Source organism: Elgaria multicarinata, chromosome 6 (assembly GCF_023053635.1).
Source record: "Elgaria multicarinata webbii isolate HBS135686 ecotype San Diego chromosome 6, rElgMul1.1.pri, whole genome shotgun sequence".
Taxonomy (NCBI): domain Eukaryota; kingdom Metazoa; phylum Chordata; class Lepidosauria; order Squamata; family Anguidae; genus Elgaria; species Elgaria multicarinata.
In genome coordinates, this window is record NC_086176.1 from 85,936,593 (window position 1) to 85,952,024 (window position 15,432).

Genomic DNA, 15,432 nt, shown 5'->3' on the forward strand with positions numbered 1-15,432 from the left:
TGCCAAATCTTTGCAGGTTGTTAGAGCTGTGTAGGGAAGATAGTTAACAGTAGCTTACTAAGAAATTAAACTGTGAGTAGCTTAACCCAGCACGGCTCAGAGCCACGTCCAAACGCAGCCACTAATACTCATGAGATGTGCAACTGGCTAAACTGTGTAACAGCTTCCACGTAATTGTGGCTTTTGTTTTTCATGGATCTAATGACAATCCATCTTAAGCCTGCTGCCTCTACAGAATACTTATTTACAACAGTGAACATGCAGGTTTTGGACATAGGAAAAAATCCAGATATCTCAGCACCCCAATTCTTTAGTCTTCCGATACACTTGATAGTCTTGCTGGCAGGTAGGTTTATGAGTCTACCAGCAAGGAGCTGCCTAGGAGCCTTAGAAACTCTATGTCTATCCATTGTTCCTGTTGGCTATCAATGTGCAGGTTAGTACTAGTACCACACTGTGGCGGCCAGCTTATACATCATGCATTTCTGCTTCCAAATACATAAACATGTGCTAACATCAACACTTATGCAACTTACTCATATGTGTCCTCTATCTGAAGGGCTGTTCTGTCCAATTCCAGTGTAAAAGATAAAGAGCCTTAACGACTGTTGCCTCTCAACAGTTAGCATCTGGACAGCAGACTGAAAAGGCAGGTTCACAGATCACCTGGTCACAGTCTTCCATATAATGGTGAGATGTACTGTATTTCTATTTACACTATAATAATAATTCCTAAATGTGCACCTACAGGTATAAATTAGCGTATGCAAATTCAATGCAAACTGTTGCACCCTCTTTTTCAATGATTGATAATTGGCCATCCTACCAATGTTTTTCTTTAAATCCACCTTGGAAAAAGTATAATGGGAGAAGCACATCCTAATGTTATTCTAAATGCCCTCCTAGTTTGCAAGGATAAATTGTCTTGATTAAAGAAAAAGAAAAAAAGCAAAGCAAGAGACGGATTGGGGAGAACAGGGCAGGGAGCAAACCTTTTGCTTGTTTATCATAAGTGGCTTGTGACATCAAGTGCAGAGAAGTACACACCAATGAAGTTTGGCTTAAGCCATGAGACCTGATTAATCAAACAAAAACACAATCAGCTTTTGAGTAGTGGTGACAGACTGGCTTGTTCCATGTCAAGAAAAAGACAGGCTATTAATTAACTAGAAAATCATTTGTCACGTTTAAAATCTCAGCAGGCTTGTAGCAAGTCCCAACATTTCACTGTCTCACTCCACGCCATTTACAAAATCTGAGAAATAACACAGAACACCTGAAGCTGAAGTGCTTAATAAATGAGAAAAACAAACTAACTTTTCAGGGAATTATTAAATCACATAAAAATTAACATGGTAAAAATACATCCTGGTAGAAGGATATGCCAAATTTAATATTTATTAATACAATTGTAGAGATGATGGCCAGAAATCTATATGAAGACAGCGTACAATATATTTACTAAACATTTATCCTAAACACAGTGTATTGGTCTCAAGATTGTGCTTTCATCAGCAGCAACACCTCCTGAACAGAGTTGCACTCAGAATACCCCCGCTGGCAGAAATATAAGGGGGAGGCAATTTTCACTTACTTACTTCTCCCCCTGCAACCACCTCCCCACAATGTTTCAAAGGGCCCCTAACCTCATGTAGCAAATCTAGCAGGTAGGTGGGGCATAGAGGGATACAAGGCGAAGGGAGAATCAATGAAAATCACTTTCTCCCACCTTCTGCCAGGGATATTCCTCTACTGGATCAGAAACCTTCCAGTGATAGAAGGAGCACTTCAGTTCATGGGAGGCAAATTCTGGATTAAATCCAAGAGGTTAGCTCAGGGGGCCACCAGTCTGGCTGTTTATCAAAGAAAAACAAACAAACAAACCCTGCCCTTCAGGATGGCTCATCATATGTAATGGCACTTGCTATTTGGCCCTGTGGCTTTTTCTTAAAGGAGCAGAAAGGATATATTGGGGGTTGGTTCCATGTGTTTAAATGCAACTAGAAACAAATGTCTTACATTTTATTTAAATTGCCCATAATGGGATCAAATGGGCTGCCCAGTGTGACCAATTTAAATAAAATGTATATAAGACGGCTGCATGCATATTAGAATTCAGTGGTTTCATTATGGCAGTTGTGTGTTCTTTAGCATTTGTTGATTGCTTTTATCTGTAACTGATGCCTTCTTTTCTTTTTGTTTGCATGTAGCTAGGACCTTAAAAAGGGAAGAGTATACTATTGAGTCATTTTACGATGAGTACTTAATTGTTCTTGATTTTAAGAAGGTTTACCACTAAATAATTTAAAACATTTGTGAGTATACAATTTACTGTTACATTAGACCTACAAATTTGTTCCAAGTGAAGATGGATAAGAGCTGCTGGCGAGATTAATGACTGAGCACCTTTGCTTTAGTAACAAAACAATGTTTATTCTTTTCAGAAGATAACAAGAGATCAGACCAAGGTTCCATCTAGCTTAGCAGGACTGGCCCAAATTATTTTGCTGACCGAGGCAAAGGATAAAATGGGTTCCCTCCATCCCACATTCAGAAGTTTGCCAGAATTTTGTTTCAACAGTGTCGATGGTACAGCTTGAAGTACCACACTTGAAGACACTAAGATAGCTTAGGGGATGCAAAGCAGGCTGCACATCTCCCACTGCTCTGTCCTCCAACACCTCACTCCTGCTCTGCTGCATCTGCCCCCTGAGTCAGCCATTTCACTTTACCTAATGGCAGGGCCAGTCCTGCAGCTTAGCATCCAGTTTCCAAAGGTAGCCCAGATAGATACCTTTGAAAAGCCCATAAGCAGAACACTATAGCAATGACCCTGTCTCATTGCTCGCTCTTGGGATCTGGTATGCAGAGTTATACTGCTTCTGAACATGGAGGATTAATGGACTACCACAGCAAATAGCCATTTGCAGAGCTTTTTTGTTGTTGTTACGTTTTCCTCCACGGAACCCAAGACGGCATGTACAATCCTCCTCTCCGTTTTATCCTCACAACAATCCTGTGAGGTAAGTTGAGCTGAGAGTCACTGACGACCCAAAATCACCCAGTGAACGTCATGGCCATGAAGGGACTGGAACCCGGATCTCCCAAGTCCCAATCCAACATTGTAACTACTACACCGCATTGGCTCTCTATTCTCCATGAATTGGTTTAGCTCATTTTAAAACCTTCTGAAAACATGTTGTGATACTGAATTTATTAAGAATTATGTGTTGTGTGGGGTACTTTTGTTTTGCTTAATAGGACTCTACTGCCAATCAATTTTATTGGTGACCCAAGTTCTAGTATTATGGGAGAGGAAGAAAAAATTTCTCTCTATGTTTTCTTCACAGAAAACCTGTATCATCTTCCCTTTAGTCACCTTTTTTCCCTCAACTAAAAAACCCCAAACACTTTTTTCTCAGCTAAAAAGCCCCAAATTCCTTTCTTCCCACCTTTTCAAGCTCCACAGTATCCTTTTTGACATGGGGCACCCAGAATTGTACACAATATCCCTCACATGGCCACATCATAGATTATATATGAAGAGATTATGATACTGGCTGTTCTGTGTGTGGCTTGTGGCCTCCACTCAAGCGTTTTCTTACTCTTCTCCTGGCTGCAGAGGCTGACACTGAGGAAGGCCAGCAGCTCATTGGTCATTGAGCTGTGCATGCAAAAGGTCCCATGTTCAGGTCCTGGCAGCTGCAGTCAAGACTAGGAAAGACTCCTGCCTGAAACTCTGGAGCACTGCTGCCAGTCAGTGTTGACAACAATACTGAGCTAGATGGACTGATTCAGTCTAAGGAAGCTCCCTATGCATGTTCCCTCTCTATATTGCAAGCCCCCTTTTTTTAGTTACCAGTCCCCACTTGGCACATTCATCTGTTGCCTTGCTCTTGTAACCAACACATCTTCCCACTCCGCTTCAGCCTCAGTTAGTCCCAAAATACAAGAAAATGTATTTTTTAATCCACCATAATATGTCAATAAGTCAATAAACAGCAGCAAGAGGCATACTGCATCTGGAATCCCTTTATGGCAAGAGGAGCTGAGACCCTCTGAGAAGTCTGAAGTTTAGCTATCTATATTAGGAACAATCAAAAGGAGACTAAATATGTCAAGAATTATACAGGGTGGTGCCAATATGGAATGTCTGAAACGTTTACTTATTAAGAAAAGGCATGAGGTTGTGGACTGATTTTAAGCAGGGGCCAAGCCTACAAACAATTCAAGCTGCTCTTCCACTTTGGATGAAGCATTTAGAGCCAACTGCCAAAGATAGCAATAAAAGCATGTCATTTATTTTTCATTATTAGTTTTTAAATTGTGTGGGTGAATCCTTCCAGAGCTTATGAAAGGGAAGGATTAACAGTATTTACTACAGCTATGCAGCCTCTATGAAAGCTTCAATTCATAGCTCAATGAAGCCAGTTAATTTCTGACCTCTGGCATTCCCACTGAACTCGATTCTTGAACTTCTACACTGGAGAATTTGAGTCTCTCTCTCTCTCTCTCTTTGTTGTGTGTGTGTGTATACACACAACACACTTACTTCCACTGCGGTCTATAAAGAATCAAATCTAGGGTTTACATGGAATAATTGCAGGTTGGCTTCTTTACACTCCCACTGATATTGGTCATTTAAAAAGGCATTAAAGATTTATACTATGTAAAAGCAACTCAAGGTATATATCTGCAAATAATTCTGCCCTCAACTTGAACTCCAAACCCTCTTTCCTATATTATCTATTTAAACTTACTTTATCATGTCAAAACTTAATCTGGTTGCATAGAATCTGTAGAACAACATGGCCCTCTCTAGGGACAAAAAATGGCTATTTGTACAGTTCCAGGCATATATCAGCTAATTTCTGGCTAGCAATGAATGAGTAGAAGCCCAGCTGCATTTCTGTGTTTTGTAAAACAATTCTGTCCTCCTGTTATATTTATGCTTAGGTTGATATACCAACTACGCCCTTACCTGGACAGAGATAGCCTAGCTACAGTTATCCATGCTCTGATAACCTCTCGTTTGGATTACTGCAATGCGTTATACGTGGGGCTGCCTTTGAAAACGGTCCGGAAGCTTCAACTGGTACAAAACAGGGCATCCCGTTTACTAACGGGGATTGGCCGGCGAGATCATATTACGCCAGTCCTTTTACAACTTCATTGGCTGCCAGTCCAGGTCCGGGCCCGATTCAAAGTGCTGGTATTGACATTTAAAGCCCTAAATGGTTTGGGGCCATGTTATCTGAAGGAATGCCTCCTCCCATAAGTACCTGCCCGGACCGTAAGATCATCTTCAGGGGCCCTTCTCCATGAGCCCCTGCCGAAGGAAGTGAGGCAGGTGGCTACTAGGAGGAGGGCTTTCTCCGCTGTGGCACCCCGGTTGTGGAATGAGCTCCCCAGAGAGGTCCGCCTGGCGCCTACACTGTACTCATTTCGTCGCCAGCTGAAGACCTTTTTATTCTCCCAGTATTTTAACACTTAATTTTAACTTAAATTTAAATTTTACTGTTTTAACTCTGTATTTTAATTTTATATCAATTTTGCTGCGTGGTTTTTATTCTGGTTGTGCTTTTTATATTGTATTGTGTATTTGTGCTTTTAACCTGTTGATTGTCTTACTATGATTTTAATTTTTGTTAACCGCCCAGAGAGCTTCGGCTATTGGAAGGTATAGAAATGTAATAAATAAAATAAAAAAATAAAAAAATGCACTGTAACGTTTTAGTGCCTTTATACTGAAACAGCAAAAACAAACAAACAAAACAGAATTTGGAACTTCTGTTTATTAATAATTATATAACAGACTTAGGAAATTCATAAATGTATCTGTTCTCCATTGAAATTTGTAAATGAAACTATGTTGTGTTATAGGTTTTTTGGTTGTTTTTAAAATACCTTTTTAAAAATTATACCAAGCATTTCTCTTGGCTTTATTCATCTGAAATATTTATTTATTTATTTATTTATTTACACTAATAGCCCACCTAACCCTGAGTGTTTGGGAACATGCAACAAAAACAAAAATGATTGGTAGAACAAAAGAAAAGTTAATTAATTTATTAAAATTCTTCTTCCATAGTTTTTTGTTGGGTTGACCACTGAGGTGTTTGGTCACTAAACAACCCAGTGCTCCTGGTTCACACGTCACACTCAGCAACCTATGAACGGGCTGATCGTAGGTTATTGATTAAAAGCAGAAGTAGCTGATGTGCTGCAAGGAACACACCTGTTCTCTCCCATTCATCCCAAACAGCCCATCGGTTGTTTAGGCCATGGGCTGCCATTACCTGCAAAGTGGCCCACAGCTAGTATTGTTAAGAGGTGCCCTCAGTGGATCTCAGCTATTGTAGTGAAGCACATTGGAGGAAGTGGAACCCAGTTTGTATCTTAACACAGCCATGAGGTGACCACAGGATATGCACAGTCTCTCAGCCACAGTCCCACCCCACCCCCCACCTGTAATAGGGTATAATGAGTTATAGACAATGTTAGTCTTTACTTAGAGAAGAACCATTGAAATGAATGGGACTTAAGTTAGATTAAAATTGGATACAACCCAATAATACCGGCCTGCTGTAGAAGGTTATTGTGAAAACTGAGATATTAACCCAGTTTGCATGTGATGGCGGCAGATCGTGGGTTAATTAATCGACGATTTGCTGGTTCACGTGCTGCTCTCTCTAAATATGCAGCCTCTGACTGATGTATGAATCCAGACACTATGGGTTATTTAGGGGTTAAAAACACAAAGTTAACCTAAGAACTAACCATAGATTAATTCTGGGTTGTTTAACCTACAAATAACCCATAGTGCCTAGCTTCACATGTTACAGAGCAGCCTATGATGGAGCCGATAAAAGTCTGCATATTTAAAGAAACAGTGGCACGTGACCTGGCAAATCATGGGCCAATTTACCCAAAATTTGCCACAGTTATGTGCAAATGGGCCCAATGTATGTGACACTCTTTCAGCACTTGAAACTTGCACAAACTTGCTGGTTGTGCTTTTTATATTGTATTTTGTAATTGTGCTTTTAACCTGTTGGTTGTTTTATTGTGATTTTAATTTCTGTGAACCGCCCAGAGAGCTTCGGCTATTGGGCTATTCGGCTATTTATTACATAAAAATGTAATAAATAAATAAATAAATAAATATAAATGCCAAGTATTAAGTCACATGTCGATGAAGGGGAAAAATAAATGAAACCCTACATGTTATTTATTTACAAAATTTATATACTGCTCTACAGCCAATAAAATTCTTGAGCAGCAAATAATAAGGAAAAAAGAATCAGAATATGGTGTTTAAAATGTTAAAACCAAATTATGCTAATAAACTGTGGTTAACTGGTTAGGTAAAGCTTATTTAGAGAAAAAATGTCTTCAAAATGAAACATGATTAGTTGCTTGCTTGACATCAACAGGCAGAGAGTTCAATAGAGGAGGAGCTGATACACTGAAAGCTCTACACCAAGTTGACTACAAATTGACTTCAGATCCATGCAGAACCCACAGGAATGCCTATTATGCATATTACATCCCTTCCTTCCTCCAAGGAGCTCAGTGTTTTGTACGTGCCCCCCCACTGGTTTTATCCTCACAACAAGCTTGTGAGGTAGGCTAGGTTAAGAGATAGTGACTTGCCCAAGGTCATCCATTGAGCTTGAGTGAAGATATGAATCTGGATCTTCCAGTCCAAATCTGACCTTCTAGCCACTATACAACAGCCCTTCATGTTGTCAACAGGACCAAGTACTTTCCAGCACTACAACCACCAGAAAAAGGCCCAACACGTGTTTAGAACATGTACAGGTTTGTTTTGTTCTGTTGCCCTTGGAACACGGTGACAAAGCCTGAGAACTCCTAGAACCAGGAAAAAGAAAAGAAGCAGCAGCTACACTTTAAATCAAAGGGAAATTAACAAAGTAACATGATCCATCCTGGAAGTGGACTCATTTCTCAAAAGAGCAATCCTACTTCATATCTTGTGGCACCCTCTTCTGGCAATTATCAGTTACAACAGGGACCACCTTCCCCTTTTGTATTTTATATTTGTGCTTGGAACAGCTACATCAGTTGGATTTCTGCCCATCAAGCAGCTGCTTAAAACTCAAATGCTTTTGTCAGGTGATAATTTTACTTATTCTCTTAATTCCAACTTAGGTTTAGCACTAAAATGGAAGTAAAGAAAACAATCCCAAAAGAGAGAGAGTGTTACAAATTGGTGTAATGCTTGAAACGGCACACCCTTGCAGCTTTTCTAATGGTGCTGGATCAGAGCTTGCATAATAATTAGATTGTTAAAAATGACATAAAATTGGGGTTCTTAAAATTGTCTGAATGGTGCATTTTTAAAAACATCTTATCTTCTGATGGAATAATATATTAATGGTCAGACATTAATACCTTGCTTGGAGATTTTACTAGTGTATTTTAAAGAGCGTCTGGGCCTAATCTATACCAAGCAGGATATTGTACTATGAAAGTGGTACGAAAGCAGTATATAACAGGCAGGACTATGAAAGCGGTATGAAAGTGATATATAGTATGTGTCAATAGGCCCCCAACAGTTGTCACTGCACTTCAATACTGCTATAAAGCAGTAGTGGGGCTCCTGCCTTTTATATACCGCTTTCATAGTGCAATATCCTGCTTGGTGTAGATTAGGCCCTGGTGTCCCTCTGCCTATTTCACAAAAACCTTTAAAGCTGTGCACCAGATTTACTTGCCAAATGGTGTATTCTCAGGACACATTTAGGCCAGACCATCTTATGTGGAAAAGGAAAGCCACCATTTATTCTTTACCAGCTTGGGAAGTGAGCTGACCATGCAATCTCACACATGTCCACTCAGTGGGTAAGTCTCACTGGTCTATTTTACACTTCATGGTAACAATTGTGCGGATGAGTGGAGTGCATAAACCACTTGTTTGGCGTTTCTACTTTCAATTAATAACCCTGGAACACTCAATTCCTGGGTTGTTTCGTGATATGCAAACTCAGAACTTGGGAATGTTTATAGGTTAAAGAAACCAGAGTTAACCCAACAATTGCCCATAATTTGGTGTTGTTCCTGTGTTATCCCTTCAATTCCTGGGTTAAATAACTGTCATGACATGAGAATCACGTTACTGAGTTCGATTGGGCTTGGTTCCAGGTAAGTGGGAATAAGATTGCCACCTCAAGTGGCCAGTTTTCCTATAACAATAGGATCCATTATTAACAAAGGAATAAAAACCAAGTATGATTATAATAGCATCCACCGTCACTCCAGGTACTTAAAACCTATTGTTCAACCATACAGTGATGGAGAACTGGATGGTAGAACTTGTATTTGAGAAAGAGCCTCACTATGACAATTTGTAAAGGAGAATACCAAGAAAGTATTCCAAGATTTCATCACACACACATTTTTTTTTTGCTGCACAGATATACACTGATACAGGGAAAAATTAACGTACACTATATGTGAAGATTGTGGACATATTTTACCACATGTACACACATTAAGAAGCCAGGACAGACAGCAGGTTCTTAACACATATACATGCAGTCAAACAGAAATGGCTACTGCGGTCTGTGTGCTATGACTGTGTACATTACTACATGATATTAACCATTTCAAGTGTTTGGGGGAAACAGTTTAAATATGTTTCATTACACTCATATAGATAAAATGTCATGTGTGAAGCAGCCCTGAGAAACAGCAATTTCAGCGACAAAGTAGAATTAATTGCAGTAGTATTTATCAATGTAAGAACATTGAATGCTGCAAATTGGTCTATCATATCAGGACTATATCAAAGCAAAACAAGTTTGCTTTTGGCAGATGTCATGCTGGGGAAAAAGGTAGACTTTTGTCCTTTGATTGCAGGGCCACAATAGCATAGCCTTAACTCTTTACTATCCTTTACTCTCTCAAATACTGAAAAGATCCAAGGCACTGACTTGGTTCACACGATCATCGTGGGTTAAACAAGCCACAGTGCTTTGGTTAAGCTGTGGTACATGCTGAGTGCCATTTGCTTAATCACTGGCCCAGGCATGCAAACCTGGGTGGCATGCGCTTGTTGGAGGGGGGAAACAACCCTCAAATAACTCAACAGCAGCCCATGGGTTATTTGAGGGTTGTTTACCTCTCCAACAAGCCATGCCACCCTGGTTCAGATGATGTGACAAGCTATGCTCGGGTGGGTGATTAGGCAAATGGTGCCTGGCATGAACCATGTGATGGGCACACTATGTGGTCATCAGATGTTGTTGGACCCCAAGTCCCATCATACACATCGACTCTGAAGTTAATTTTAGAAATGTTCCAAGTCAATCCAGAAGGCGAGAGGAACAGAACACAGAGCAGGGTGAACACTGAATAACAATGCCATGGAACAGAATGGAGGAAATCTGCTCATCCCTAATTTTATGAGGTTTGCTTCATTCAATTCAAAAAATTAGGGTTAAATTATTAAACTGCTATGTTACATTGTTATTATTTATTTATTTATTACATTTGCATACCATCCCATAGCTGGGGCTCTCTGGGCGGTTTACATAGGATAAAAACACTTAAAAACAATATGCAAAAATTTTAAATCTCAAAATCATAAAATTTAAAACCACAAAAACATACAAAAACCAACCCAGGCTAATTACATGTTGTTAAATGCCTGGGAGAAGAGAAAAGTCTTGACCTGGCGCCAAAAAGATAACAATGTCGGCGCCAGGCAGTCCTCGTCAGGGTGATTGTTCCACAATTGCGGGGGCACTACAGAAAAGGCCCTCTCTCTTGTTTCCATCCTCCGAGCTTCCCTTGGAGTAGGCACCCAGAGGAGGACCTTGGATGTTGAGTGCAGTGTACGGGTAGGTTCATGTCAGGAGAGGCATTCTGTCAAGTATTGTGGTCCCAAGCCATGTAGGGCTTTATAGGTTAAAACCAGCTCCTTGAATCGGGCTCAGAAACAAATAGGCAGCCAATGCAAGTGGGCCAGAGTGGGTCTTATATGTTCGAACCTTTTGGTCCTTGTTATCACTCTGGCTGCTGCATTTTGTACAAGCTGCAGCTTCCGAACTGTCTTCAAAGGCAGCCCCACATGGAGTGGGGCACACCTGGCATCGTCTGCCATTGTAAAGTATAGCACACCTGGCATCATCTGCCAAAACCAATTTCTTCTAGCCGGAGAGAATATAGGCCTTAGCTAGACCTAGAGGTCTGGCGGGGTGGAGATCCCGCAATATTTTTATCGTGAGATCTCCCCATCAGTACACACGCGGCGTGCGATGACCTCAGAGGGAGAGGTGTCGCGCCCACCATTTTCTTTCTTTTTTCTTAAGGGGACAGCAGCGCATGAACGCTCATGCACAAAAGGTAAGTAATTTTTTTAAAAAATAATTACTTTTCCCTCTCCCCCACCCCCACCCCCAATGAGCGCAGTGCTCCTGAGGAGCGCTGCGCCCCGTGCGCAGGTCCCAGCTCTTCGTGAGGAATCGCGAGGAGCCGGTACAAACCGCAGTGCCCGGCCACACGTTCCGTGGTCTTGTGCTTAGCCTGAGACCATGGAAAAAACGGTACTAAAGGGGAGGGCAAGATCCCAGGGCAAGGGAGGGATCATCCCTCCCTGATCCCATGTGCGTCATGTGGATGCACAGGGACAATCCCAGGGATCGCCCCGGGATAAAGCCCCATCTAGCTATGGCCAAAGTAAAAGTACCTTTGAACACATACAGAATGCCTTTCCTTTTCCACCCAGTAAGTGGCAACTTGCCCCTCTCCCATAATTAAAGAGAAGGGCTAATAGTGTAGATGGCATTATTCCCTATCAGCCCAAGACCCCTGCAGATCTCTTTCGAAATATTAACCAAGCCACAGTAAAGTAAGCACCTGTTTTCAAAACCAGGGTTGAAAAGTCTAGGAGATACCGTTTTTCCTTCTCCCCACAGAAATCCACTTCATATTTTCCCCTTTCCCTGCAACAGTTCCATTTCACAATCCAGTCTTTTTTGTTTCTTAATCAGCCTCCCAAGGACAAATACAAAGCATGTTTCCCACTCTCCCCTCCCTCTCCCCAATATCCAATTTCCATTATTCTAGTCAGATAATTGGCTGAATATTGAAGAGAAAAATGCTAGCATTAACATTCATTCAGTCTTACCTGTAGAAAATATGAGAATAGTGTTGTCCCAAAGTCCAAATCTCTTCAGGGCAGTAGTTATATTTCCTACAGCTTCATCCATAATGGATACCATTCCTGCATATTTGCGCCTCTTTTCATCTTTGATAAAAGAATATCGTTCTATGTATTTCTCAGGTACTTGAAGAGGCTCATGGACAGATTGCAGTGCGAAGTAGAGAAAGAGAGGCTATAACACACATACGTGACCAAAAAACAACAACACAACATTAAATGCAAGAATCAAAAGGATGGCTGATAAACTTTCATCTGCAACTACTGCTTTCCTTCTGTCTTCAGTTGTCGAGGATAAAGAGTATTTGACAGAAGGCGTCCCCATTGGTATTTTTGTGAGGTTCTAATAATGAGCATGATCTAGCCTAAAACAGAGCTTTGAATCCAATTTTTGTTTACCTTAGGAAAGTCTGCAGATATTTAAAACTGGGGCACACCAGCAGTTGACTAAGCAGAACTTAACACATACTACATTGGTGTTGCACATATTTATGATTTTCCAAGGAACTGAAGTCCGCAGCATACATGAAGAATATAGGTGCCTCGTACTGCATCAGACCATTGGTCCATTTAGCCAAGTACTGACAACACTGGGCTAAATGGAGCTCTCCAGGATTTCAGACAGGAGTTTTTCCAGTTCTACCTGGGGATGCCGGGGATTGAACTTGGGAGCTTTTGCATGCAAAACAGCTGCTCTACCAGTGAACTACAATGCTTCCTTAAGGTTCTTCCCATTTTATCCACATAACATCCTGGTATGAGAAAAAGCTGAGACTTATCCAGTTCAAACATAATGGCTAACTATGGGTTGTTTTTAACCTATAGTTAGTTGTGGCCATGTGGCAGCAAGCAAGCACACTGCCTCCAGCTTGCTCATCACTTCTACTTTCAATCAATAACCCAGGAATGCCCCATTGTTATTGTGACATCCAAACGCTGGGTTGTTTAGGGGTTAAACAACCTAGACTTAACCCAACAGCAAACAATGGGCAATTACTGGGTTAAACTTGGGTTGTTTAACCCCTAAATGATGCAGAGTTCCGTGTTTGGATGTAATAACAACCACCCAGGAACAGGAAATTCCTAGGGTTTTGATTATTGAAACCAGAAACATGGGAGGCAACATGCTCACTCACTGCTGCTCAGCCCTGACAATTCCTAGTTTAAAGAACCTAGGAACTGATGTTATGTGAAAACCAGGGCATAGTCTCCCAAAAAGCTCCATGGAAGAACAAGGAGTTAGACCAATACTCCCATAATCAAGTTCGACACTATTCACCACATCACACAGACTGGATTCATGCAACACGATAACCCACACTCACAATTGTCATTGAACCATAGTGTTGTCCGAACTCAGCAATGATAGCAAACCATGATTTGTCAATCATGAACAAACCACAATTCACAACCCAACAACAAACAATGGGTTCTCTTCATGGGTTGTTCATGGTTAACAAAGCATGGTTTATTAGCACAGCTAGGTTCAGACAACACAATAACTCACATTTCAACAACAACCACACTCAGCCCTTAATCAACCCAGTTCAGGAAGGCTGCAATAGAGTATCCCATATACTTTCATGGACCTTAAGATCATTATCAGATACTCTTTTCTAGGCACTCCCACCAAATGCAACTGATGGCTACTAGGGATGTGGCCTTTCAGTGGTGGCACCACAGTTCAGTGATAGCACCCCAGAGAGTTTCACTTGGCACTTGCATTGTAGACTTTTCTGTGACAGGTGAAGAAATTTTTATTCCCTAAGACATTCAAAACAACTTTTAGTGCCGTTTGTTTTGCTGTATTACTGTTTTGCTGCTGGTGGTTTTATTTATTTTATATTATAGTGTGGTTGTTTTATTCCATTTTGATTTTTCACTAGTTTTAAATGTTATCGTTACGCATCCAGAGAACGCCAGTTATTGGGCAGCATATAAATGCTGTTAACAAACAAATGCCCAGCTGTAAGCAAGTCACTACATCATGATAAGAATCCACAGTAAGGCCTTGTGAGCTGATCTCAAAGGACACAAGACGTCATGAAGAGTAGTAAGTATTTACCATGTAAGAAAAAAATCCTCTTTATTAAAAAGGATTCTTCTGGCATCCTGTACTTCTCCTGGACATTTAAGGTTTTATAAAACTGCACAATACTCTTAAGAGAGCAATCCTGTGGCCCCTAGATGGCATTTGAGGGTCTGTGCGGGGTGGGTGGGGAGGGATCCCCCAGCATCCTGAGGCCATAGACAAAGGATGCAGAACCTTAGGCGTGGAGGCCAAATCCGCCCCTCCTGAGGTTCCTCCAACCGCCAATCATTTTATGGTTCCCCAGTGTTTGTGTAGATTTTTCTCCCATTCAGAAAGGTCAAAATTCCTCTCCTAAAGCTTAGTTACTGTCAGTAAGAGCGCTAATCTAATATATGCTGGGACTTTTGCCCCAACACCCTCTTTTGCCTTCAGCCCTGCCGATTACTGAAATGTGGGCCCTGAAAGCTTCTCTGAAATTGAGTTTGGCTCTCGGGATGAAAGATACCCAGCACTCCTGCCACAGACAGAGCTACAAGTTTGGAGAGGGAAATCCGAGTGGGAAATCTGAAATCCTGAGCTCCAAACTTGGGAAGAGGATGGAGAAGGAAAAAGCAAGGGGTTTGTGTCATCAGGCAAGACAAGAAGAGGAACAGTTATGGATTGGCTGGATACACAGGCCTCTCAGCTCAAGCACATGACAGCAGCTCAGTGTTTGATCCTGCTTGACCAGAAATGCATTAAAACTTTATCTTATAAGAAAAAGAAAGACAATTTGTACCTTTTCTGTTTTATGGCTTGCTATAAGATCCACAGCTCTTTCTGTAAATATATTAGTAGAGTACATGGATTTAAATCCATCTGCAATTTCTTCTCCATCTCGAAGATCAAGGGCACATCGGGTTACGTTCTTTGACACAATGGGCACACAGCGCACATGAGAATAGTAATCTTCACTTCCAAGAAGGTAGCCTAAAACAAGAAAAAGGGGAAAGAGATCAAACATTCTACAATTTCAGAAGGAGAGCTTTAAAAGCAGAAATGAAAGCAACATTCGTTTGTAAGGTGGAAAATTGCCTGGTGTTTGCAGTTGAAAAAACCCTGCCTGGACAGGATTATTTTTTTTATAAAACCCAGTAAAAATACCAATTTGGCAACATATTTAATCTCAAACACTAAAAACAACAACAACAACACCCAAAAAATATTAATA

General features: G+C 40.9%; 1 protein-coding gene across 1 annotated transcript in view; it reads right to left on the reverse strand.

The window, feature by feature from the left end:
* Positions 1–15,432, reverse strand: part of ARSB (arylsulfatase B) — a 90,611-nt gene that overhangs the window by 61,385 nt on the left and 13,794 nt on the right. Inside the window, exons 3-4 of the mRNA XM_063128777.1 lie at positions 15,001–15,191; positions 12,158–12,365 (exon numbers count right to left, since the gene is read on the reverse strand). Coding sequence (XP_062984847.1) covers positions 12,158–12,365; positions 15,001–15,191 — 399 coding nt within the window. The remainder of the gene's footprint in view (positions 1–12,157; positions 12,366–15,000; positions 15,192–15,432) is intronic.